The sequence below is a fragment of the Mirounga angustirostris genome, unplaced genomic scaffold (genome assembly GCF_029215605.1).
Source record: "Mirounga angustirostris isolate CCGP_5_RB_7025 unplaced genomic scaffold, mMirAng1.0.hap1 SCAF_6, whole genome shotgun sequence".
NCBI lineage: Eukaryota > Metazoa > Chordata > Mammalia > Carnivora > Phocidae > Mirounga > Mirounga angustirostris.
Window position 1 is genome coordinate 33008393 of NW_026991714.1, and position 26508 is coordinate 33034900.

Below are 26508 nucleotides of genomic sequence, written 5' to 3' on the forward strand. Positions count from 1 at the left end.
GCAGGTGGTAGAGCAGGAGGGGAGATCAAGGAGGACTGAAATCTAAGTCTTGTCAGGGGCAGACTTAGAAGCACAAAGTATCAGAAGCTGTATGTTCAAGGTCCATATGGAAGCAAAGGTTCTGCCCCATATCAGGCAGGATAGAAACCTGGGAAGAACTTTCTCCCAGAGAGAACTCTCATAGACAGAGGCCGTGAGGATGAGTCTGGCGTGGGCTGGGGGCTTATAGACCATGACAAGGTTTAGTGCCAGAACCTAGGAATGGCCTTGGCAGACAGGGAGGTCCTTTATCTAATTGCTGTCCCCCAGGACACTTTGGGTCAACTATTCTAAAAGCTAAGTTATCATTTAACTAGCTTCTGGTTGATATTTCTATGGAGGGAGTTTACTCATTTGGTTACTTGATTTTTGATTAATAGCCTCTCCATCTGGGAGGATACCCCAGGAAGGTATGAGATTCAAGGTCAAGTATTCCAAGGATGCTTAACCAAGATTTTTTTTTAATGCCAAAGAGGATTGCAGTTATACTTGCTTTCAGTTTATTCCATTATAAATAGTCCTAATTATGTTCTATAACACAGAGCTTTGGGATCTTGACCATCGGTGTAGACCCCTAACTATTCTTTTACTGAAGATCATCTTGGTCTCACTTGTAGGCAGTCTGCTAGCCCCCTCTCAGCCCAGCATTGGAGGTGGGGGGGAACTTTGGCTTGGGCCCACAGCCTGGAGTACCCGAGAGTGGGACCAAAGCAAAACACTCTGAAAGCGCTGTCTGGGAAATAAAAGGTATGGGGACAAATGCAGTCTGAGCCTCGCTGGTGGCAATCACGGTCTTTAATTATTAACGGAGTCACATTTTTGATTTGTAAGCGAGTGTCAGCTGGTAGGTGCTGGTTGAAGTACAGAGCTCAGAGGGAAAAAGACCTTAAACTTTAGCTCTTTGGAAATCAGCCCCTCCCTGGCATCATCAAACACCGTCTTTACTTCCCTTTGGTTGGGAACTCTTCAAGTAAGTGGCTTCCCAGTGTTTGACCACTCTTTTATCCCCTTGTGTCCCTCTGAGTGACAGAAAGGGAAAGAGTCCTCTTCCCTGAGGAGGGGCTTGTGAAAGACTAGTCCCCATTATGTTTTTCTCTTCCTCCTCCTCCTTATTCTAGAACTCTGCCTCCATCAGGAGTGCAGGGGCTTTTATAGAGAGATTCCTGGCCAAGAAGACACAAGACGCCACCCCTGGTCTTGACACTAGTTTATGCTACCTGGTACCCTTGAGCAAACCTCTTCACCTCTCAGGACCTCAATTTTCTCTCCTGTGAAATGGTTAGCATGTGTGTTTATGATTCCTTGTATATATGCCCATGTTACATGATCCCTCAGGCCCTAGGACTCCAGATAGTTTATGATTTCTCCCACTATGGGTGGAGGTAAGTGTCCCTGATGAGGATTTCAGGTCTTGGTGAGCATAACTATACTGAGAGGAGCTGCAGCTTCCAAGGATTGAGGGATGTTTACAAAAAGGCTGCTGACTGGGTCTGCAGCCTCTCTGTCCGTGTCTAGAAGAGTGCCTTGAGGCTAGTGAGTATGCAAATATGTATTTGCAATGAAGGAAAGAAGAGGAGATGTAAGGGGGGGGATGCAGAGAAGGAAGGGTGGCGTGGAGAGGGGAACCCCATTGAGGATCCCATTAGAAGGGTGTGGGAAAGCCTTCTTTCTGAAATTATCTTCCCACCCACGTGATCTCTCTTCTTTCTGAGAGGTGCCTCTAAGATCTTAATTCTCCTTCTACATGTTGGGCTGTCTCATTAAAATAAGCTGCAGATGGAACCCCTCTTGACCCCTCAACCCCATCAGGAACAGTTAGGCCGGGCTTGGATACCACTGAGGAGGGACAAGCAAACCCTCTGAGCACAGGTAGGAAAAGTGGGGTGTGAGTGCACGCAGTGAAGCCCCCTGGAGTTGAGGTCCCCTGAGGATCAATATGATTCTGAAGGCGATTGTCATGAGTGGTGGGAAAGGACAGAGCGCCTGGCGCCTAGGCTTCCCCAGGGCCCTCCTGGACTTCGGCAGCCATGTTGTTGGTCTGGAGCAAGAAGGCGGTGTAGGCCATGTCGGCTTCCTCCTTGGAGGACTAAGGGAGCAATAGGACAGGAGTCAGTGTTTGGGGCACTGGCTCAGCGGGTGGGGGGTGCAAGGAGGGTAGGCACTAATATCATGAATTCATAATCTTGGCCTAAGCAACCCAAGCCTGTGTTGACCTGCTGCTCTTATTCTAGCTCCCCATGCTCACCAAGGACTAATTTTGAGAAGCGGAAAGTTGCAGTTTCTAAAAATATCTCCCTCTGTCTCACTACCGCCTTCTGACAGGTGGAGTGGAACCACCTCTGTTGCTTGGGCCTGTCCCCGGAAGAGCTGCCCACACAGTCCAAGGGCAAGGTGGTCTAGACTGGTGTCAGCCACCGTGGTTCACGTTTTTCTTTCACTACCTGCTCAGAGATGGAGCTCGGCCACGACACAGAGCTAGAAGGGAAGGCTGTCTCCAGAACAAGCTTCCTCCCCTACTTGTTCCAGATTCGGGGTCTCTGCTGCTTCCAGGGAGAGTAGATAGGATAACAAGCATTAAAACCCTGGCCTAAGGAGGCACAGGGCATGGGAGGAGGTTAATATGTGACCCAGAGTCAGGAGTCACCTCTGGTAGGATTGTAAGCAATGTGGCACTTGGTTGGGGTGGGGATGGGCTTCTGGTGACTACCAAAGTGCCCACTGTCAGCAAATGTCTTTCAGACCCAAGCAGAAGGCTGGTCCTGAGCAAACTCTCAAGGGAGGCTGGGTGGCCTGATGTCCACAGGTTCCACAGCCCAGGAAAAGGATCCACCTAATCACTGGCATTTGACATTTGACCTTTCCCACTCTGTGTCTGCAGCTTCTATGCACTTCCTTCTTATCCCTCAGTCTCCCTCCTTCTGGCATGTTCACAGCCGATCAGCTTTCCTCCTGCCTCTGCCTCAGCCACATCAACACCACAACCAGTAAAACACGTCTTGCCCTCAAAAAGTTCTCCTGAATACTATTTTCATTACCTTCCCTATTCTGACATCAGCTCCCACACTGAGGTGGTTTCTCTTGAGGTTTAACTGCAGTCCTTAGTGCTACACTTCCTTGTCACACAAGTGAGGCCTCCCTCTCCCTCCTCACTCTTACCCGTTTTGCCTTCTTGGGTTCCTCAGTCTCCACGGTGTTCTCGGTGGTGGTGTTGCACTCTGTGGGAGGAGCAAGGTGGGGGGATTAGCCTTCACTGCCCTTATATTCCCACCCCAGAGGCAGAGTCAGGTCTAATTCTTGCTCTCCCAGGGGGGTTGGGCATTCCCTTGAGTGAGGGACATACCATCTTTTCCTCCAAGAGTTGTCTCCTGAGTGACTGGCGAGACTCCCATGTTGTCATTGGCACCAAAATCTCTGGAGTTCTCAAAGTCTGACATGCTAATGTCTGTCCTGTAGCTTCTAATAGAAATCCGGTCTGTCCAGGAGAAAGAGGAGTTGGTGTAGGGACAGAGGACATATGCGAGCAGGACACGCTGCCTCTGAGGGAACCCCACAGGATAGCTGGAGGGGGCAGCGTGGCATGTCGCTCATCTCTGACTCTGACCCAGAGCAGAATGGAAATGATCAGAGTCTCCTTTCCCGTCCCTTCTTACGGGGAATCAAGACTCAACAACCCCTGCCTCTTTTCTTTCTTCCTTCCTTCCTTTCTTCCTTTCTTTCTTTCTTTCTTTCTTTCTTTCTTTCTTTCTTTCTTTCTTTCTTTCTTTCTTTCTTTCTTTCTTTCTTTTTCTTTTAGATTTATTTATTTATTTGAGAGAGAGAGAGAGAGCAGGGGAAGGGACACAGGGAGAGGGAGAGAGAGGGAGAGAAGCCGATTCCCCACTGAGAGCAGAGCCCGATATGGGGCTTGATCTCACGACCCTGAGATCATGACCTGAGCCAAAACCAAGAGTCAGATGCTCAACCGACTGCGCCACCCAGGTGCCCCCAACAACCTCTGACCTTTCAAGGCACAGTGCCTCGTTCTCTTCTCACATCAGCCCTGTGAGGCGTTTACTATTATCCCAGCCTTGAGCCCTGAGGAAATTGAGGCATGAAATGGGGACACCCAAAGTCACACAGCCAGCCAGTTCTCAAAGTAGGCCTGCATCCTGAGCTCCTCATCCTGGCAGTCCTGCCTCTGAACTTGGACCCTGAGCCATCACAGGTGGCCTTCCAGAGACAGGAGCACTTAATGTGAGTTTTGGGTTTCCCAGAACCCTTTCTCAAAGAACCTATGAAAGAGAAGGGACCACGGCAACCCCACACTAAGGGCAGCTAAGCCCCCCACTGAGGTCCAAGGGTTCAGGGTTGGGGGGGCGGGTAGGGGCATCCCAGGCACTCACCAACATTCTTCCTGTGCCGTGCTCTGAGCACCGCCACGACTACGGCCCCCACTGCCAGCACCAGGCCCAGGGGCACCAGGGTGGAGACAAGCACTTTGGAGGTCCCACTTTGTCCCTCAGAGCTGGAAGAAGGACTGAGTTAGTCACTGGAAGGGAAGCCTGGGGTCCCAGGATGTGCCAGCAGGTTGGGTCCTGTTAGCTCTTTCTTTCCCTCTTCTTGATACAGCCCCCTAACTCTACTCTTCTAAGGAGCCTTCCCAGACATGGCAAAGGCAAGGACTGGGCCTTTTCTGCATCCCAGGCCTGGGAAATTGAACTGAATGGTGGACACCACCCCAGCCGCAGGAGAAGGGCCGAGAGCAGCACTGGCCCCTCCTGAGCACAAGCCAAGGCAGTGAGGCCTGCCCCCCTAGTGAGAGGAGGACAGGCTCTCCTCTGGGCTCCCCACGGCCCAAGCTCAGATCCTTGTCCTCTGGGATATTCTCCCTCACCTGCTGGTGTCTGCGGATGCTCTGCCCCCATCTGCAGGGTCTCCGGTATCCTTGACTGTGTTGTCATCCACAAAAAGCCTGGGATTCTGAATGACTTTGCTCTCAACCTCCCTGACGCTTGACTCTTCGCCAGGAGCAGCATCCACTTGGCTGACATCTTGGGACCCTGGAGAAAGACAAGCGGGGCTGGATTATTGTTCTTTCTATGTTTTCACTCCTTGAGATTAGGCGATCAGAAGGGTGGGACTTCATTAGCAATCACAGGGTCAGGGTGAGATCTCAAGGCTGTAGGAGGCGAGTCCACGATAACACTAGAAATAGATGATCTCTGTCCCGTTCATACCAAATTCATTTCCACCTACAAGGCTCCATGGCATAGATCTAGCTCTGCATAGGGGCTGACCCATCATTTGGAGATAGGGAGATTTTTCTCAGCTTTCGAAACCCTGCCCCAGGTCTCCTGACGGAAGGGCTGGGTGCAATCGTGCTGCCCCCTGGTGGTAGCTTGGCAATGGGTCCTTCAGTGAACCAGACGGGTGGGACCACTGCACAGTAGGATTTCTAAAGGGACTATAATACCCTCACTAGGGATAAAACACTCCATGTGACATTTTAAAAAGAGACTTAAAATGCAAGCAGGCTAGAAGAATTTGCCTTAATTTTCTTTATCAGATCTTATACATGAAGATATCTGGCCCTCCTTTGAGAGCAGGCTTTAGTAGAGTATATTGCATGTGATAGTGACTTCGAAATTTCACCAGGTAGAAGATCTCACTTATAGAAAGGGCTTCAAAATAGCCTGAAGGGGCAACTATAGGACTTGTCTTGAAGCTGCGGTTATATGACAAACCCACTTTTTTTTTTTTTTCCCGGTTTGCATGTTCCTTGTAGAAGGCTCAATGAGACTAGATAGAGGCTAAATCTCGCCTGCCTCCAGTCTCTTAGAGCCAAACCTGGGGGCCACCTCTGATGGAGGAGCTGGTAGGCAGGAACCTTCTCTGGTGTCCCCAGGGGACATAGACCTCAGAGACTTACCCTTTACCCTCTCCTCGACTGCCACATAGACAGCCATGGTCTCTCCGTATCGGAGGCCATCCTTCACCCCGCACCAGTACCAGCCTTCATCCGCCTTGGAGACTTGGTTCAGGGTCATGGAAATGATCTGGCTCTTCTGGTCGCAGTTCACGAAGGCCTGGCTGGGCCCTTCAGCTTGGCTGGGCAGAGTTTTGCAAACTTTGTTACTCCACTTGCACCAGTATTTCTCATAGGAGTAGTATTTGCATGGGAATTGGCAGGAGAGCTTGAAGGTCTCTCCCACCCAAGCAGTGGCATTCTTGGGTGCCTTGAGGCCTGGTTCTCCTGGAGCAGGGAGGGAGGGAGAGATGGGCACACAAGTTGGCATTGGTGATACTGCAGGGAAGTGACTGTGGTGGGGATCTTTATCCATGGCCCATTTCCTCTCTGGATAGCATTATAAGTAAATACATTATACTGAATACATAAAGTATGTAATTACGTGCCTGTGTAATAATTATTATTGGTGATCCTCCTGCATTAATCTAGTCTATCATAAAACATAGACTCTTACACATTGACCTCAGTTTGCTTTCCTTGATCTTCTCTTCTCTTCTCTTCTAGACGCAATACAAAGAGCTGCACTCTACTTCAGCTGATGGCATATATACTGTCAAAGAGGCCAATATTCTTTATCAAGAATAAGAGGTGCTACATGTGGTAGTTTGGAGAGTGTGGGGTATGCACAGGAAAGGGTGCTTGTTATAGTTATGAAGACATGATGTCTCGGTAGGTGGGCTCTCTCCTGAGGTCTGTTCCATCAGCATGGGATGAGACAAGAGGAAGAGTGGCTGAGGGGGATGTCGCTGCTGACTGATGGCTCCTGGGGCTGCCTCCCCTCCCTCTTGTCCCAGTTCAGCTCTTACCTTCGACAATCTTGAGCTCCACCGTGGACCTCCAGCGATGATCGCCATTAGTCAGACACCAGTAGAAGCCAGCATCCTCAGTGGTGAGCTGGTTGAGTATGACCGTGTAGGTGCCATTGCCTGGCTCTTCATGCAGCGTGAGCCTCCCCTCGTACTGCTCCTGAACCAGCCCGTCACTCTCCACCAGGGGTTGGCAGCGGCCATTTTGAGTGTCTTCCCAGCGACACCAGTACTTCAGGCTGTTTGCTTCCTTAGGGTTGTAGGGGCAGAACACTGCCACAGAGCCTCCAACCACACCTTTCACCACAGAGGGACTCTTGGGAATTATGGTCTCTAGAAGTACAGAGAGGGAATGGAACATCAGCAACATGGTCTGGGCAACCTCTTGCCCATGGTCTCAGCGAGGGCAGAGAGTGAGGTTTAGACTATTTACCTCACTCTCCTTAGAGAATGAGAAAGACCTTTCTAATGTCACAGAGCCTGTAGCTGGAGACATCCAACCAGACTCCAGGGACCTTCACCACTAGTGTGGGCATCTTGTTTCCTTTCCACACCTTATTCTGGGCAGAGAATGGAAGGAGTTTAAGGAGACACTATCAGTTCTTCTCCTTGGGCTTCTTATGAAATCTCTCTATAAAAAGTTTTTGTCTGTTTATTAGCTCATCCCATAAAAATGGCCAGATGGTTTTTCTCCAAATTAAGAAAATATATTTAAGATGGTATGATTTAAAATATGAACTATGTAGCACAGAAGGTTTACTTGTTGACAACTCTGAGGGCCATCTCAGGGAAAAAAAAAAAAGAAAAAAAAGATGGCCATTCTCCAAAAAACTAAAGCTGACGTCCAGTGGGAGCACTGGACAACTGAAGATGCTGAGGAATGTGGTGAGGTCTGAGCTGGATATAAAAGTGACACGTAGGGAATGTGAGCCCCTTAAGGAAATGTCACAGGTGACATTGAACTGCAAGTACTGGTTTGCTGTTTCTCATGAGGGTAACTCTCTGCAGGGTGCTCCCAGGTGAGGGGGGGAGCGGGGATTTAATGATTTCACCACCTTGCTGACTTGCCAAACCAGAGCTGAGTAGGCCAGATGGCAGAATAACAAATAACCCTATGAGATGTTGAGGGGGAAAGTTAGAGGCTGGGGCATTGTTTTCCTGGGAGAGAGCTGACATGAAGATAAGCCAACATTTCTCCCATTTCAGTATGAGGGATGAAGTGCCATCCTGCTCGAAAGATAGGGAGAAGGGACAGGTGGCCCTTGCAAGCCCTGCCATGGCACTGGGATTCCAGGCTAAGTCTTCACCATGGCTCTCTGAGACCCAAACAATCTGCGGGCCTTGCCTCAATGAGGAGCTTCGCTCTCCTTCTTGTTAATCAGGGACAGCCATCAAAAGGCCTTTGACAGAGAAGAATTAGTAGATAACACAAGGCTGAAGCTGTGTTTTCTAACTCTCCTGTCCAGCTGTCCACATAGCAGGCAGCTCAGGGCTCAATGGAGAGCAGATGACGCTGACTGACTGATGGATATTGGATAGACTCATAGGGTATGAGCCAGGCGCCCACCTGCTGGGCTGACACACCTCTTCCCCTCCCCATCTCAGGTCTCACCTTCATTGACAAAGAGTTGCCAGGCCTGGATGGGCCAGCCTTTGTGAAGCTGGCCATCAGAGTCGGCTCCACAGAGGTAGTACCCTGAATCCTCTTTCCTCAGGTTGGTGATATGCACACTGAAGAAGCCATTATCCTTGAGAGTGAGCAGGATTCTGCCCTCAAAAACCTGAGCCTTCTTCCCCAGGGTGTTGATGACCACATCACAGTCTTCCCCATTGCTTATCCGGCACAGAAATTTGGCCGTATCTTTCACCTCGGAGCCCAGGGCACAATCAAAGGTCACGGAGCCCCTCAGATCTCCATAAAGCAGTTCAGGCTCAGGCTTCAGCACTTGGAGGTCCACGTTGCTCTTATCACCATTGGAATCATCCCCGGTCTGGCAGACGTACATCCCAGCATCGCTGAGCTGGAGTCGCTTGATAATGAAACTGAACACTAATTGGTTGGTACCCAGAATAAAGATCTCTGCTCTGCCCTCATAGTCGGGGTGCACCTGCTCTTTGGAGTCAACGACTAGAACACAGACCTGGCCTGTCTTCTTGCAAACAGACTTCCTCTTCTCAGAATTCTCCAACTTGAAGGGGCAATTGATGGTCACTATTCCGCCCAAGTCAGCAACGTAGACTTCAGTGTCATTTTGGAGCCCAGGACCTGCAGGATAAGGGGCGGGTGATTTCACTTTCTTGCAACAGAGGGCTATTCAGTATTACCAGTGAGGGTCTGGCTGTGCCTATCCCCTTCATTGCCCTCCTTCCAAGAAGGACACTGTCAGAATATCTCTTCCAAGGACCAGCCTTACTGCTGTCTCCTCCGTGAAGCTCTCCCCCAGGTGGCACTAATCTCTTCTGCCTCTGTGCTCTCTTGACACTTACATCTGTATCTCTTATTACATCTGATCTTGCCTAGAGTTAATTATGTTCCCCACAGCCTGGAAGTCCCTTGAGAGCAAAGACATGCTTTACACATGTATGGTTCCCCATGTTGTGCCTAGCACAAGGCCTATACATAGTAGGCGCCCAAATTAATGTGTGTCGAAATAAGCAGAATGAATGTAAGTATAGGGTGATGGATTTCAGTGCATTGTGATAGAAGTTTCTAAAATTTGCAACAGTCCAAATATGGAAAGAACTGCTTTGTAAAGTAATGAATTTCTGCCATTTCAAGTGTTTAATCAGAGGCTGTATACCCAATGTCTCCAGTGTTCTTTCAGACATCCTGTATAGGATCAACTCCAAGTTCTCCTCGGCTCTTAAAGTTCTTCCCTTTTCTGACTCTCCATGACCACCTGAATGAACTCTATTCAGTCCACAGATAGCACCCAGGCATATCCCAGGGGAATGTTTTTGAGACATATCTTTGAGAACCCCTCCAGTTTTCCTCCCTTAAGACCTCTTTCTCTCTTAATTTCCCTTAATTATCTGAAATGCCCTTTGTTATTGAACCCTTGTCAGAAAGATCTTTCCTATTTTTCTCTTCTCTTAACTAGAACAGGCTTATTCAGTGGCCCACTCCTCCAGGGCCCTGGTCTTGGGGCAAGAACTGATCATTTCATCTATGATGAGGACTAATGGATCCCAGGCCAAAAATGCATTTTGAAAGAAGCCCTCTGGTGACCTTAAGGTCTTGATCTGAAGTGATTTAAGGGTCCCTATAAATCTTTCCCTGCCTTTTCTGTCTCCCTCAGCTCAAAGACTTCTCGCCCCACATGCAACACACACACAGTGAGAGAACTCGTTCTCCTGACGCTCTTCTAAGCAACTGCCCTAGTAAAACCCTCAAATGTCATAGGCCCTGAAGACCTAGAAAGAGTGCCCACCACCCCCAAGGGTCCCATCTGTCTCACTTCCACGTTCTATTATGAAAAGTCCTTGCCTCTGGAAAGAGAACTCACAGCCTTCCCTACCCCATGCCCAAACACTCTTCCCTCTCAGGAAATTCTTCCTCAAGCCCTCCCATGACAGCTGTGATGAGTCCCTCTCACTTTCCCAAAGGAGCCCAGGGAGCCTGGATTCTTACCACGGCTGACCTCCAGGCTCACATCAAAGGACAGGCCTCGGCTACTAATGCCCAGACCACACTTGTAGCGCCCAGAGTCATCCCGGGTGAGATGGCCAATGTTCACCACAAATGTGTTGTTCTCTGGGAAGTTGGTGAGGTTGGCTCTGCCCTCATAATCCTTGGACACGTAGCCCTCCGAAGAGATGAGTGTCGTGCAGCGGCCCTTGGCTCCCTGCCGGCACCAGTACTTCCGGGTATGCCGGTTGACGGAGGAGTCTGGGTAGTAGCATGTGATGGATGTTGAGCCACCTTCCACACTGCTCACTTCCTGAGGACCGAATATGGGACTCTTCATGGAGACCACTGTGGGGACAAAAGACAGAGGTTTTCGGAGGCCCTGGCAGGTAAAGCCTGCTGAAAGGATCCCGAGGGCCTCCCCCGAGGAGATGAAATCTTGCGCCTGACACATGTGCCTTCTGTGGATTAGTTGTTATGTACTCTAGCGGGACAATTGCTGCTGGACAATGCTGCATGATTTGCTGCGATTGGGTAAAATGATTGATTAATCATTATTACATCTAACTGTCACTCATTAAAGATCACCACTTTAAGGACAATGGAACGTCAAACTTATTTCATGATATCCTTGTCCATTAAAAAAAAGTCACTTTGTGGGGTGCTACACCATTGCATTTGTTATCTAGCATTTTCTTATATTTCTAAAAACACTTTGTAGATTCTTTTTTTTTTTTTTCCAGATAAAAATATTGAGAGCCAAGAAGGATAAGCCATTTCTTCAAAACCCCATAGCCACTCATAGGGATGTCTGGTTTGAGGTCAAGGTCTTTTTTTTTTTTTTTCCTCCTGGTGAAGACCTTTAGCCAGACTCCTGGCCTTGAAAAGAGGGATTGCCATTCCTGTTCCCGACCCCCAACACTTGGTCACCATGGTTTTTTTTTTTCAGATGTGACCTTTCAGCATCATCTTTGTGACTCCTCCTTGAGGCAGTGCAAGTTTTGAGAGTGGCATCCCTGGGGATAGGCCTGATTTCAGTGTTCCCAGGGAACTGGGTCCTGGAGGGGTGGGCTGGGTCCTGACAGACGCACCTGGAAAGACAGCCAGCAGGCAGGTGAGGAAGAGGAGTCCCATCGCTAGTGGCTCTCGAGGGGCTGTTCCACCCAGGCCAACTTCTTTACAGGAGGCTGAAAGACAATAGAAAGGATAAAGCTTGGTGTTTTCCAAGGCTAGCTGGCCTTAGAGTTCCTGTACCACCTGTTTGGTTTTGTACTTCTAGTAACTAACAAAAAGCCTGTTGAAAGAATGAATGGCTCCACCTTTCCCATTATAGTTCAAATTCCCACTATTCCACAGTGCTTTTTATTCCTTAATAGTTGTAAGTAGATATTTGTCTTCTCAACTAAGCTGCACGTTCCTTGAGGTAAGGACGCAGGTGCCCTTTTTCCTGTGTCCCCATCTGGGCGGCATGGTCTGTAAGATCTCAGGAACAGCTCGCTGGATGATGGGTTATACCAACAAGTGGCCCCATCTCTGTTTCAGCTGCCCTCCCTATATCCCTGGCATACTTTATGGTGTGTTCATATGAACAAACTGAGACCCACAGAGAAGGCCTGATAAGGATTAAAGTTGTAAATGTCACAATGATGGTCTCTTACCATGATCTCCTTCCAGGCACTGTGTTAAATAATGTACATGTATTATTTAAACTTAATATCCCACTCTGAAGTGGTTGTTCTTCCCCACATTTTACATAGGAAGAAACAAAAGCTTAAAGCTAAGTGCTTTCTTAAGGTCATATGGGAATTAAGTGTCTGGGTGGGCAGGGTGAGGTGGGGGAGATGGGCAAGATTGGAACCCAAACTTGGCTGACTCCACAATCCAAGCTCTTTGCCTTCTCCCAGTGCACTGGGTCGCACCTCAAACCCAGCAGCAGGCTTAGCCCTGTGCTCATTCTTGTCACTTATAGAGCCCCCACTGCTTAGCATTGTCATTTATGCTTTACTGGAGCTTTATAACTTCCCTTTAACTAAGACAGAATGGATATAATTACAACCATCTTATGGTTAAGAAAATCAAGATCTTGAGATGCTGCTGAGTGATAGGCCCAAGATTTCCCAGAGACTTGGTTATAGGGTCAGGGTTTAAAATGTAGATATTGTGATGGGGCGCCTGGGTGGCTCAGTCATTAAGCAGCTGCCTTTGGCTCAGGTCATGATCCCAGGGTCCTGGGATTGAGCCCCGCATCAGGCTCCTTGCTCCGTGGGGAGCCTGCTTCTCCCTCTCCCACTCCCCCTGCTTGTGTTCCCTCTCTCACTGTGTCTCTCTCTGTCAAATAAATCAAATCTTTAAAAAATAAAATAAAATAAAATGTAGGTATTGTGACTTATTATCCTGCCTTATGATTCAGGGCAGAGGAAGCTGGAGAATCCAAAATAAGGTCCCTTGGAGGGTCTGCTGCTGGTAAACCTCGTCATGTCTGTGGATGTAGCCTTGGGCTGGAGTGGGGTGGGGGGGTTGAAGTTTGAGGGTCCCAGGGCTCAGCCTTACCACCGCTGTCCTTAGGATCCAAACTGCAGCCCAGAGGATGAAAGAAGTAGACAGAGGAGCCCCACTTTCCCACGAACTTCTGTAGGCTTTAACCTCTGGAGTGGATTTGACAATGAGAGCGTTAAGGGAGAAAACCATGTCAATAAGCACAGGGCAGTAACGAGCACCTATAAAGATAAGGAAGCTCTAAGCACTAGGGAGACCAGAGAAGGATCTCCCAGGCTCCCCTTACCACCTTGGCCCCTGACCCCACTCCCAGAGACTCCCTTCATTAGCTTGAGCCAAAGGCAATAGAGCTGTTTATCTTGGTTATTTCTTTTCCGGGGGGGAATTCCCCAGCAAGGAACCTTTTCATTTCCTTGTGCAGATAAAGGTATTCTGTTTCTCCAGTTCTTTGGAAGAGTAAGGGAAGTGGGTTTGGAAAGGGGAGGACAGGTATGGGTGTCAGGTGGCAGCTTGAGGTTCTCTTGATTCCAGTTAATTGCCCCAGACCTTTCAAACCAGCCCAATGGTTAACTTCTGGGGTAGGTTCTTAGCCAAATGCCAACGTCAGCCCCAAACTGGATGCAGTCAGGAGATGCTGGCTAGAGGAACCACCTGAGTGGTTGCTATGGGTCACCATGAGAGAGACTTCCAGGTGGGACTAGGTGTCAGAAGGCTGGGAAGTCTGTCTCCTCTGGAAGACTTGGGATGGGCTGGCTGCAGAGTCCCAAGGAAATTATCCTGGGCAAATTGGGCCTTGGGGGCAGGGACAAAATGCCACATGCTTTTAAGAGCCAAGCCAGCAGTTCTGGTTCCTATTCTCACCTTTAGATAAGCAAGTTCCCTAATATTTCTGTGAGACAGGAATGGGTACCTCCTCGGGACTGATAAAAGTGATTTGCTCTGGGTTACAGAGAGGCAGATGCCTGCTTTTCCCAAGTGGGGGTCCCAACTTCTGGCTCAGGCTTCCTCTCATTTGTGACATGCTTACATGGCTGTGAGTGCTTACCTGGGGAGAGGACACGCACATGGACCTGTTAGCCTTGGCACAGCCAGGGGCCAGGGATGAGAGCATCAGGTGTGCACAGCTGGAAGGGCAAACCTGGCAGGGCGTGACCTTGGTGAGGAGCACAGAGTCTAATCACAAGGGAGATGGTGGGAGGGCAAGAGCACCCCCACTCTCAGAAGCAGGAAATCTTCTTTGTCCAAAGCTAAACTTGAAGCACAATTTCTCTGCTAGCAGCTGAAAGGACCCCGGGCTTTGAAAATCAATAGAGATCTTTCCTCTCAAAACCAGACTTTTCTCCCAAACTTGGGAAATTCAGGTCTCAGGGAGGCCCCAGTCCATGGTGGTTGGAGCTGGTTTAAACAATTTGCTTAAGGAAAGAGCATAATATTTATTGGGCACCTACTAGGGCACCAGATGCTTTGCTAAATGCTTTTCTTACATGACTTCATCCATCATCACAGCAACCCGGAGAGGTAGATATAATTACCTTCATGTTGTAGATGAGAGAGCTAAAGGTTAGAGAAATTCTTGGCCCCAAGAATCCACAGCAGAATCAGACCACTGCCTTATTATCACTCCTTAGTTGAGCAGAGGGACCTGTTTTTTTGGAATCTACATAGGCTAAGATGACATGCATGAAGTCACTTTTTCTTGTCCTTAAAACAGGACTTGTTCTTCTTCCCAGCTAGGCTGGGATATTTTAAATCACTCTCATGTTACCAAGTTACTATCTCTGACACATTTATAACATGTCCACACAATTGTGGGTTGGGGCAGGTTTAGGTTGTGCTGGAGAATAGAGTTTATCACCTTATAAAGTTAACCTACCTATCTCTCCTTCGGTTAGAGTGACTGAACTTCAGCTCTACTAGGTTGGAATCCAAACCTTTGTCCATCGAATCTATAGTTTCCTTTTTTATTCAGAGGGAGAGGGATCTCCTGGACCAAGTCCTAGCATGGCTGCTGGTGAACCATGGCCTTTAGCCACTCTGAGCTCGTCATCTGTTTGGTACCCAGCAGAGGGTCGGTCAGGGCCTCACAGCCCCAGGGGCTTCAGAGAGGACAGAGAGCACGCACTACAGGGACTTGAAGCCAAGTTGGCAGTTTCTGACATCTTCCTGTGAGTGTGAACTTGGAGGAGAAAGAAATTTGGAGCTCAGAAGAGTAGGGAGCAGCTCGCCTGGCTGGGGTCGGGGCTATCTCCTGAGAGAAAGAGACACTGCCTGAGTCCATCTGGGACTATCCCTTCTATCTCCCTTGGGTGCAGGAGCAGAGCACATACCAGAGTGATCCCGGAAATTGCATTATCACTAAGGGAGGGAGAGCAGTCTGGGTGGTTTGGAAGGACCTCAGACTTGAAATGACAAGTGGGAGCTTAGGAGAGTTTATGTAGTTTATGTAAGTCCTGGAGTGTGGGAGAGTCTCCAAGTAAAGGCAATGTTGGGGGAAGGGAATAAGAATTCTAGAGGGCAAGAAGATGGAGAAAGAACAGTCAAGGGGTCTGAAGAATGTATGACCTAAAAAGATCCAAGACTTTCTAATCCTATCCCTGTCAAAAATGGTCTGCATTAATGCAAAATTTAAGCAGAAACTACGCATTTGAAAAACCAGCTCCATGAAACTCTGGGAATAAGCTTCGTGGATTTCCAGATGACCTTTCTGCAAAAACTTAGAACCTTGTTATTGATTCCATCACATTCTACCTTGATATGTAGATACTTATTTCATCCACTTAGCCAAATGGCTCGCTCCTGGAAGGCAGAGGCCAACGGAGATCGGTCTCTACAACCCAGAGGGGCTTGCATGAGAGCATCTGGCAAGGACCAGATGCTCAGCAAAGTCAAGTGGGATTGGAAATGGTTCCATCTCTATCCCCTCTCTGGGAAGGGCAAAGTCAGGGCTGATTCCTTTCACTTTGCCAAATGCCTTCTCGGTTTTGGGCATGCCAGGGGGCAGTTGCATGAAGAGGAACCCAGAGGATGGAAGAGAAGCCAGAGGTCCTGAGTCCTTCTCTGTTACAGGCTAGCGGAAGAGCTGTATCACTTGGGCAAAATACATTGGCTCAACAACTTCATCTGTAAAATGAGCATCATAGTCCCTGAGTCTTCTAGAGAGAAGGGCTTCTGTGGGATGGGGAATATGGAGGGGATACTGGGATATGCGCATGGAAGTACTTAAATAGTATAAAGAGCCCTTCCCAATGTAGAAGGTTACAATCATTAAGCACAAGGGAGTGGGGGTTTGTGCACTTGACTTTCATGGTTGCTGTGCACTTGGAGAGTGGCACAGAGTATGGGCTCCACCGCTTGGTTATCAGGTCTCTCACTTGGGGGCTGTGTGATTTGGGAGCAGGATATTTAAACTCTTCGAGCCTCAAGTCGTCATTTGTAAACTAGAGACAATTATACCTAGTATAGAAAATCGCTATAAAGGATTAAATGAAACAACATATGTAAAGTCCTTTGGATGTTGTCAGCTTAAAAAATGTTAGTTCCTTTCCCATCTCCTCTCTAAAATGAGCACAGTCTTCTCTTTTTTCCTGTCCTATAGTGAGAGGAGAATAGAAGTCTGTTCACTGGGCATCCTTTGAGGACTGGGAGTGAGCTACTCAGATTAGACCAGCATGGTCTGGAAGAGGAGAGTAGGTTGGAAGTGGGAGATATAATTATAGCTAGCACATATGGAGTTATTTTCAAGTGCTTTGCATGTGTTTACCTCACTTAATCTTTGCAGCCACCCTAGGAGAGAATAAAATGGGCAAACTCATTTCACCGATGAGACAATTGAGGCACAGAGGAGTAAGAAATCTGCCCAGGGTTACAAAGCTGGTAAGTGACTGCCATGGGATTCAAATTCAGGTACTCTGGACCAAGAGCAGAGGCTATGCTGTACTAGGTGGGTCTTGAAATTGAGAGGAAGAAGTCAGTAGAGGAGGGAGCAGGAAAGCCACTCTTAGAGAAGTTACTCCAATTTCCTCCTCTTCACTTTTCACAGGAAAGATAGTTCCTGTAAAGAGACACCTGAACCCAGAGGTAGGCGCCAACAGAGAAATTTCTTCCTGAAAAAAAAAAATAATAGCTGCTATTTATGTAGCCCATACCATGTGTAAGGGATGTTATGTTTGATTCCTGTAACTGGACACATTGCCTCCAAAGCTTCTTTCTACATGGTCAATGCCAGGGACTTTGGGATCCCCGCCGCAGTCCACCCAGAGAGAGGGCAAGACACAGTTGAGGAGGGCCCCTGCTGAGCACATGCGTGGATAACATTACTTTTTTTTAAGTTGGGTAGTTTGTTTTTTTAGGCGATGTCAAAAGGTCCCCCATGACCCTGTCAAAATGGATGTACCAAAATGTCATTGTTCACACTTGCTGGGTGACTTTATACCACTCACAGGAACTCATGGAGGATTCGTTTCCTCACCTATAGATGGGATTATGATACCCTCCTTGCCTACTTCCTAGATTTAGTTCAGGCAGGAATGAGATGATGCTGTGAAAGCCCGGGGGAAGTGAATTCACGACACGGAATTTGCTGTCTTCACACTATTGATAAAATAAAGCCACAGAGGTTCTAGAGGCGCTAAGAGACAGCTAATGAGTAGAGAGCTAGTGGCTCTCCTGACTTCTGCTTCCCTGTTCTTTCTGCTACATCACCACATCCAGGGCCAAGGAAAAGTACGGATGGATGAAGACTTCCAGAGCTGGCTCTGGGTGGGCAGATAACTGCCTTCTACCCTAACCCATGAACGGGCGCATCCCCGCCCCAGATGTTCAGGAACCTGTAATCCCCCTAGTGAAGGGGGAGAGCAGCGGTGGAGGCTTTGGTGCGAAGCCACCAGCAGGTTGGCTGGCCCCAGGCCTGGGACAGTTGGCGCAAGCGGAGCTGGGGGCCCGGGAATGGAGCTTGTGCAGCCGCTGCGCTTATGGACGAGGGTCTTGTGGCTGGCTAGCGATGCTGTCAGGATGGGCAAGGGGAGAGCGTGGAGGGAAGGGGGCCTCCTGGCTGCAGAGCTGGGGGGAGCATCAGGACTCGGAATGCTGTCTGAGCCTGGGAGGGGGCTCTGCCCACCTTACTCACCCCAGGAGGACCTCGTTTTCCCCACCTTAGTGAGGGCAGGGTGTTAAGATGATACATATTATGCCTCCGCATGGCAGGAATCAACTGGATCAAAACTAAGTTCAAACAGGAAAGGATCCCAGAGCCTCTCTGAAGCCTTGTAAAGGGGCTGTAGGTGCCCTCACCAGAAGGCCGGAGGTGGAAAGCTTCCAAGACTAGAGGACTTGCTGTGCATTATCTTACCCAGGTCTGTCTGGTATTCAGTTAAGTCCTTGAGTAACTGAACGAAATGGAGAAACACCACACAATCTTTATGTTGCTCTGGAGGTTACAAAGCAACTTCACACATATTTTCTCATTTGAACCCCACATACCTGAGTGATAGGTATTATTGGGATCCCCATTATACAGATTAAGAAACGGAGGCTCAGAGAGCCATGAGGTGACTTGCCTAAGGTCACACAGTTAAACTATGGAGGAGTCAGTCGGGAATTCAGGGGACGAACTTAGAGAAAAAGTACATATGCTGACCAGAGACGTTCCTTCTTCCCACCGGCTGATATTTCACAGAAAAGGGGTGGGGGTTTCCACACACACGTGCGCCCTTGCTCATCTCTCTGGGCCATGGACCTCTGCTCCCCGACCACATGCTCAGCCACTCAGGCTGTGGCCCTTGTCCTCCTCACCCCACCGTCTGCAGGCTGGAAGCTGTGAATGTAGAAGTTTGCCTGAGCCACCATCCCAGGCCCTTCCCAGACGGCATCCCGTTGTAGATCCCAGAGCAGTCGCACTTACTTTAAGCCACTTTCTTCTGTCCCGGCAACTCAGATTCGGGGCCACAGCCTGCTGGCCGGTCCACAGCCTGGGGCTCTCCAAAAGTTGTCAGCAGGACACTGGATGGTGCTGCCCAAACTGAAACTGTGTGCAGTGCTTGACCCACACCTGGGCTCTTAAAGGGACACTGTCCCGTAGGCCTGGCGGCCAGCCAGGGGCACGTGACTCTCACAGATCCCCTGCCTTCCTTTCCTTCCAGCTTTTCTGACTGGTTCCATTTGCTCCCCTTGACCTTGGGGAGACTGTTACCAGGGAACCCTCCATCATTACAGCAGCAGGATGAGACACAGAGTACAAGCAGGAAGAGCCAACTCTGCCTTTTTCTAGCTGCAAGATCCTAGGCAAGTCATCTTTATATTTCTTTTCATCTGACAAATAGGGCTAGTAATCCCAAACCTGCGGGTTGAGGGTATAGCAGATATTAGACGTAAAACCCTGGTCCAGGTATGGTATGAGGTTCATACGCATTTGATGGAGCACAGGTGGCAGGAGCGGCTCAGTCCTTGGCCTCATCTCCCCACTCTCTCAGGAACCCCCCACTTTCTAGGATACTTAGCCTGGATGAAGTCCGCTCTTCACACATCTTCTGAAGAGTCCCCTTATACCAGCCCCAGTGCTTCCAGGAACTTGGGGGACCGTGGCTCATCCAAGTTTACTCTCTACAGGGATTAAAGACGGGCTGCTTCTGGGCTCCCCAGAAAATGGCGGACCTCAGAGCCACGTTGGGACCCAGGCTCTGCGCCATAGCAAAGTCGGTGCTTATCTGCCGAGCTGGGTGGGGAACCTCCTTCCCTACCTCAGTTCATCCTTGGTGGTCTCCCGGAGATGATCCGGTTAAGACTCCCAAAGGTGCCCCAAATGATCTTAGTAGTCCCGTGTCACACAAGTGAAGCCCACTCCCCAACACACACTCATATGTCCCCCTACCCCTCAACACACACCCCTCCCACAGAATCCTGCCCCATCCTACCTGTGCAGGACTGACCCAGGCTCTCCCTACAGCATCCTGCCGGCCAAGTCCAGAAGGGGAAGGAGGAAAGGAGAAATGGAATCCCAGAAAACGCAAGGCAGTCAAAGCCCCGAGTCTTATTTTAGCTCACCACTCACTCAGGAGTGGATATCAGCCTGCAACTATTGGTTTGGATGGCAAGAAAAGAAATTGTATTTTCTAGCACGGAACTTAATTTCAGACCCTAAATGCACAATCTGACTAATACTAGAAAATAAAATTACCTAATCTCTTCCGGGCAAGCTCGGTACAATTCAACGAGCTCTCCGTCACTTCACTCCTGATTTAAAACTCAGTCTCATTTGGGACTTACCTTCCTTTTTGTCTCCCTTCTCTCCTCTGGGTTTAGTTAAGTCTGGGGGAAGTGGGGCATGGACAAGGGGGTGGCTTATGTCAACGTTACTGTCGAGGCAGTAAGAAGGAATGCCCTATTTTTTTGACCTTGCTTTGTCGTGGTTCTATGTTGGCTTCATCCTGGGGCAAGAAATAGCCTTGTCTTCGGAGATGTGACTTGTCCTGCTGGTCAGTGGCCCTTGTCTCTGCTCATCTGGAGACTATCTATGGTCCACTCTATGTTCTCCTTGTCCCTACTTCTGGGCTCCTTCAGGTAGGACTTTTGCAATCTATTAGCCCTTCATTGCCTTTCTTATGGAGGCAGGGTAAGTCGGGCTCGTCGGCATCCTCCCGATGTCTTTGGGAAGCCTGTGCAGCAGACCCTCATTCTTTCCTAACGCCCCTTGTAGCCTTCTGGGGGCCCCATCATTCCTGTGTTACTGGAGTTGCAGTGAATGTCAACAAGACTGTGAACCACCGAAGGGCTGTACAGGACAAGCAAAGTGCAGTCGCCCCTGGCTCTGGCACCCCCAAACCGCTCTGGACAGCTCCATCATTGTCCACCTCCTCTCCCCACCTCTAACCCTAGAATAAGCCCCACTGTGGTGAGTGGGAGGGCACACAGGTGCATCAATAGCTAAGCAGTCTTTCTCCTGCCCGGGTTCAGGGTGGCTATCCGTGGGAGGTGGAGATGGTGTGGGGACAGGGATAGGACAAGCCTGGTTCTGCCAGGTTACAGCTCCTTTCAAAGGTTTTCCTTCTTATGTTTCTCTCCTTTCAAACACAATCGTCAGATATCTGTAGGTTTTGTTCTCTTGTTTCGCGTTAACTTGTTTTCCCCATGGCAGGGGATAACTTGGATCCAGTTGTCTGGGCTGGAGTAGGGGTTAAGGGAGGCCGACTGAATACTAGGACAGAAACTTGATAAATGTTTGCAGGGAGGGAGGGAAGCACATCCATGAAATGGTTGCTTCTCAGGCTGCCTCAGGGGCCCGAGATCTCCCACTCCATTTCCTTATTCTGCACTGGGGAGAATTTCCTAGATTCCGTCCTGGTGTGTGCTCCCAGGAGTCCCCAAAACTATCTTAGCAGACACGCACATATGCACAGCCCACCGGGCCTACTGATCCAGCTTAGGGGAAAGGGAAAACAAGAAGTAGAATGTAGGGAAGAGTCGGGAAGTCAAAACCCTGCATCTTATTTTGGGCTCAGCCACATGTTAGTGGTGAGATTAGAGCCACCCAACTTCCCCTCTCTCACTGTGGCTTCCCCATCAGGAGCTCAGTGGCCCTAAGGCATAGCTCCTGCCTCCCTGTCCTGAGTGGGGAGGGACTGGCCAAGAGGGTCCAACTGCCCAACTCAGCAATAATCATACCTTCTGAAACTTACGTCCCATCCTGTGCTTCCAAGTTCCCCCCTCCCTCTTGAAATAATAACATGAGAAGAATATACTAATAATAAGAACTAGGGCTTCTCATTTGACTTTCATGACCCTGGGACTCAACATGAGCACCAGTCTGGGCTCGGGACACGTGCCCTGGTCCTGGCTCTGTCTCAAACTTGCTGAGTGACCTTTGCCAAATCGATTCCTCCTTTAGGGCTGCGATTGTTTCTTCTGTTAAATGAGAGGCCTGGGCCACGCGGTCTCCAAGGCTTTTCCAGTCCTAGGATTCTGTGTTTTGAGCGAGTGCTGCGTTTGATTCCTATGGCTGATGTAACACATTGCTGTAATTTTGCTGGCTTGGAACAACAGAAATGTGTTCTCAGTTCTGGAGGCCAAGAAGTGGGCAGAGCCGTGCTCCCGCTGGAGGCTCTAGGGGGGAATCTGTTCGTCACCTCTCCTGGCTTCCAGCCGCCGCTGGATCCCTGGGCCTTCTTCGGCTTGTGGCTGTATCATGCCTGTCTTGTCCCTGTGCTCATAGTGCCTTCTGTGTGTGCCTCACATGTTTCTCTGCTCTCTCTTACAAAGACATTTGTGATGGCATTTAGGGTCCATTCGAGTAATCCAGGATGATGTCTTCATCTCAAGCGCCTGGACGGAGTCACATCTGCAAAGACCCTTCTCCCAAATAAGGCAACATTTGCAGATTCCAGGGATCAGGAGGTGAACGTGTCTTTGGGGCGGGGACGCCACTTTGTAGCCTATTGCAAGCATCTACTATGCCCATGATCAGTTTGAATGAGGTCCAGGGAGATTCCACATATCAGCAGTGTGCCTCCATGTTCCCCAAGGGCATCTGGTCTAACTGAGGAGCCATCACCCCACACTCCACTGCCAAGGAGCAACCCCAGCTGGGTGGTGGCCAGTGTGGTGAGGCAGCGCAGTCTTGGCGAAGGCTCACAGGCTCCAGACCGAGAATGCCCGGGTTCACCTGCTGGCCCAGGGGACCCTTGACAAGTTTCTTAGGGTCTCTGAACCTCAGTGTTCTCATTTATAAAATGGGGCTGATTATACTTACCCTGTGTGTTTGTTACAAATATTAAGTATAATATGTGCAGTGGCTGGTATCTTACAGGTGCTTATGATTCAGCTTCAAATGAATGGGACAGCACAGGCTTTCAGAACAAAGAGTGATTCCCACTGATCGATGAGGAACCAAAGGCAGAGAAGTGGAATAACTTGCCCAAGTTCACACAATGAGGTTGATGGCAGAGGTGGGTCGAGAACCAAGGTCTCCCAGCATTAGGAAGTTTCTTCCACTTCCCAAAGCCCTCACCCTTCAGATGAATCTTTTGAATGGTGTTTCCATGGGCAGCAACAGACTTCAATTTGCACCTTCAACTGATTCAGGGAAGACGGGAGAGGACCAAACATACAGGCCTATGCAGGTCCGACCCTACAGGCTGGCATTGTCAGGTGGATGCTCGAAGACCGTGGGTTGACCCAGCCACCCATAGAGAAGGGGAGGCCTGAGCTGGAGGGCCCTTCCCCAGACCGCCCCTGCCCTTCTGACATTCTGGCATCCCTCCCTGCAGATGGTGCTTATAAGTGCGGCCTTTGCCAGCCGAGGGAAATAAGAGCGGACAGATGAAACAGCTTATTGCTGCTGTTTACTGCCAGTTCTCGGCTCCCATGTGCAGATCTTTGGCTGAGTCAATGTTTAACCCCATGTAGAGTCAATGTTTAATCCAAGGCCAGCCAGCCCCAAAATCCAGCATTCCTCAGCAAACCAATCATACGGTCATGTCAGTGTCAATCACTGGAAAATAGAATTGTGACTGTGAATCTACCGAAGCTAAATATCAAGCCCCCTCCCCACCCCCTTTTAAGGATATTGATTATGTGGGATTATCACGTCCAAGCAGCCCTACCCTCGTCATCAGTAGGTAATATTCTAGTAATTCCTGCCCCTAGCTGTCTTCCACTGGAAGGAACACAGCATGTGCTCTCTCCATCCTGGGCTGGAGAGAAGCCATGGGATGGGGACTACTGCCGTTGGTGCCCAGCTGAGTGCTGCGGGCTGGAAGGCAGTCCCTCGTGGGGCCGCTGCCTGGAATCCCCCCATGAAAGTGGGCCCTGCAATAGTCTAGTTGGCTGAGCTCAGGGAGGCTTTTGGGGAGCTGCTGAGCCCAGAGATATGTTTGGAGGCCTGAGCCTTTTCCCAGGTGAGCCTCCCTGTTAGGGAGTAGGTGGGGCGGGGGGGAATTAGTTATAAATACTCTGCATTTGCCTGCCTCCCAGGCCCTTCTTAAGGAGCTCGGAGCCTGACATCTGGGACTGGGACTGGCATCACATCAATGTCAAGAACAACCTGAATGAAGGAGAAGTCCGAGGCTGGCCAGCTGGGTGGTGGATGCGTGGAGGGTGGGAAAGAAGTTGGTTCTGGTCATCAGAGAGTGTTGGGGAGGGCAACTTACCCCACCAAGTACACATGAGAGCCTGAGAGCTCTCCTTTTTCCACATGAACTCACTGAGCCCCCTCCTTCTCCCTGATTACCTGCCTCCCTGTGTCACTGCCCACATGGCCCACCCTTCACCTGTTTTCCTAGTTCTGTTCACTCCCAATCAGGGAGTGAAAACAACATTTCCTCGGGGGCTCCTGGGGTAAGGGGGTTTGTCTTCGTCATTTGGGTGGTGGAACGGTGAAGGCAGAGACTGTGGTGGGAGCCCCGAGGAGCCTGTTGTGAAGAACAAGGAGTAGTGAAGCTGGACTGGAAAGTTGGCCTTGATCCAAAGGTTCTCTCAATTTCGGGGGGCCAATCAAGGAGCCCCAGAGACTTTTATTCTCTCATTCTGAGAGGCAAGAACAAATGAACCAGGCTTTTCTGAGGTTACCAAACTACTCTCTTGCCGTCTCCTACCTCCATACTCTGGCCAGGGAGGGGCGGAAGAAGGAAGATTTTTAGAGCACACATCCAAAGTCAATAGGCAGAGTGTCAGGTAACAGGGCCCAGCCCCTTCGCATAAGCCACTGGGGTCCATCTGTAGACATGCCGTTTCCTTGTTCCTGGTCTGAGCCTGGCCTTCAGCCCACGGTTTGCCTGTCAGACGGCCACTGGAAAAATATTCTCTGTGATCCCCTGCAACCCATGCCCCTCTGAGCCTCAACATACCCATCAGGGCAATGGTGTACAATCCACTTTTTTTTCTGGTGACATATACCGTAATTAATTTTTAGTTGTCTGCGTGACACGGGTGGAGTCGTGTGTTGGCAAAATGAAGAGTTTAGGCCAGTTGCATTCACTAACCCGTCTGCCCTTTACCATGCCAGGCTCTACAGAAGTAAAACTCGCCGATGCCCTTTTCCTGAACTCTTGTCTCAAGCGCAACATCTGCACTTGCGGGGCAATGTGGAAAGCGTCTTTGGTCATGGTAGTCCTGGCTCTCCCCCCTCTTAGCTAAGATACTCGGGGGAGTCAGGAATTTGTAACGTTAGGGAAAGAAGTGGCCCTTCTTTGACCTTCTACTCTCAGAGCAGAACTGGTAGATCTAGACCAAGTCGGCAAATAAGCAAAGGTTGGGAACTCAGCCAGAGGTTGGAAAAGGCGGAACAGAGAAGACTCTGGATGCTAATGAGGGAATGTGTGTCTTCAACAAAATGGGACCAGGGGACAAATAGTGGTTTACTGGCCTAGTGCCCCATTGTTCATGAATAAGCCTGTTCTAGTTAAGAGAAGAGAAAAATAGGAAAGATCTTTCTGACAAGGGTTCAATAACATAGCGTCCTCCCCTGCCTCTCTGCTGCCCTTCTGGTTTCTGCTGACCCTTTGGGGAGCAGGTGGGGGGTGGTGACAATTTGTCCCCCTGCTGACAGTGAAGGGAGCAGGCTGGCCCGGGGAGGTCAGAGCCCACGAGCCAAGTGGCATCCCTTAATGGGAAGTGGAGAGCTTGGTGGTGCTGGACCCTGCCAAAGGGTCTGTTGTCTTTTGTGTAGAATCTCCATTTCCATTCAACATTTGTCAAGCTCTTATAGAGTATCTGTACCCATGGAAAATAGTCACACAATTCATGTCTACCTGCCTTAAGTGCATTATAGATTGTTCCGTGGAAATAACTTCATTTTTGTGTCTGACTGAAGCTGTGTTTAAGCTGATTCTATATTTCCCAGACCACACCTGCTGCTGGAGGAGAGGAAGAAACCCCCAAAATCTTAGTGGAGAACAATGACAAGTTGCTGGGGGTGGGGGTCAAGCCTTTGCCCTGGGTTACCTGAGATGGACGGACATCCCCGCAGGGAATGAAAGATCTGAGCTCTATGATGCCAGTAAGGACCTCGACGGAGTGACTGTTTTTTTAGCTCTCCGTTCCAGCTCCGTGAACTTGTATACTTTGCTTAGCCAAGATAGGAATCAGCTCGCTAGGTGACCAAAGAAAACAAATTACTGGAAATGATTATAAAACCTCCTATGCATGGGCCCAAAGAGGAAAACAAAGAAGGCTCTCAAAGGTTAAATAAGAAAGGACCTGATCAAATGCTGGGGCATAAACCCAAGTGTGGAGGAAGGCAGCGCCGGGTACTGATCAAGGATTTAATGTTGGAGGTAGACTGCTTGTGTTCAATTCTCCGCTTGCCCTTTCCCTAGGAGTCTAACTACTTCATTTCTCTGACCTCTGCTTTTGCGTCTGGAAAGCGAGAATTCTCACGTCTGCCTTATAGGAGCGTTGCATCAAATGCAATGTATTGCCTGCTACATAGAGATACTAAAGCAAGGAGCAGCTGCATTAAGAGCTGTGCCCTCTTGGGGAGGACCTGCTCCATCATGGGAAAGTCTGGGCTCCCTGCATCTTGCATTCGAAATCTCCAGGGAGAC

At 49.5% G+C, this 26508-nt stretch overlaps 1 protein-coding gene across 1 annotated transcript; it reads right to left on the bottom strand.

Annotated features, from left to right (window-relative positions):
* Positions 1 to 1954: 1954 nt before the first annotated feature.
* Positions 1955 to 18993, bottom strand: PIGR (polymeric immunoglobulin receptor). The gene is made up of 11 exons (XM_045876136.1): positions 18876 to 18993; positions 11572 to 11667; positions 10484 to 10828; positions 8465 to 9118; positions 6853 to 7185; positions 5948 to 6271; positions 4913 to 5078; positions 4422 to 4543; positions 3380 to 3511; positions 3196 to 3254; positions 1955 to 2125 (listed from the first exon to the last, which is right to left on the bottom strand). Exons 2-11 carry the CDS (start codon positions 11612 to 11614, stop codon positions 2030 to 2032), a joined length of 2274 nt encoding a protein of 757 aa, XP_045732092.1. The 5' UTR covers positions 11615 to 11667; positions 18876 to 18993; the 3' UTR covers positions 1955 to 2029.
* Positions 18994 to 26508: the final 7515 nt, after the last annotated feature.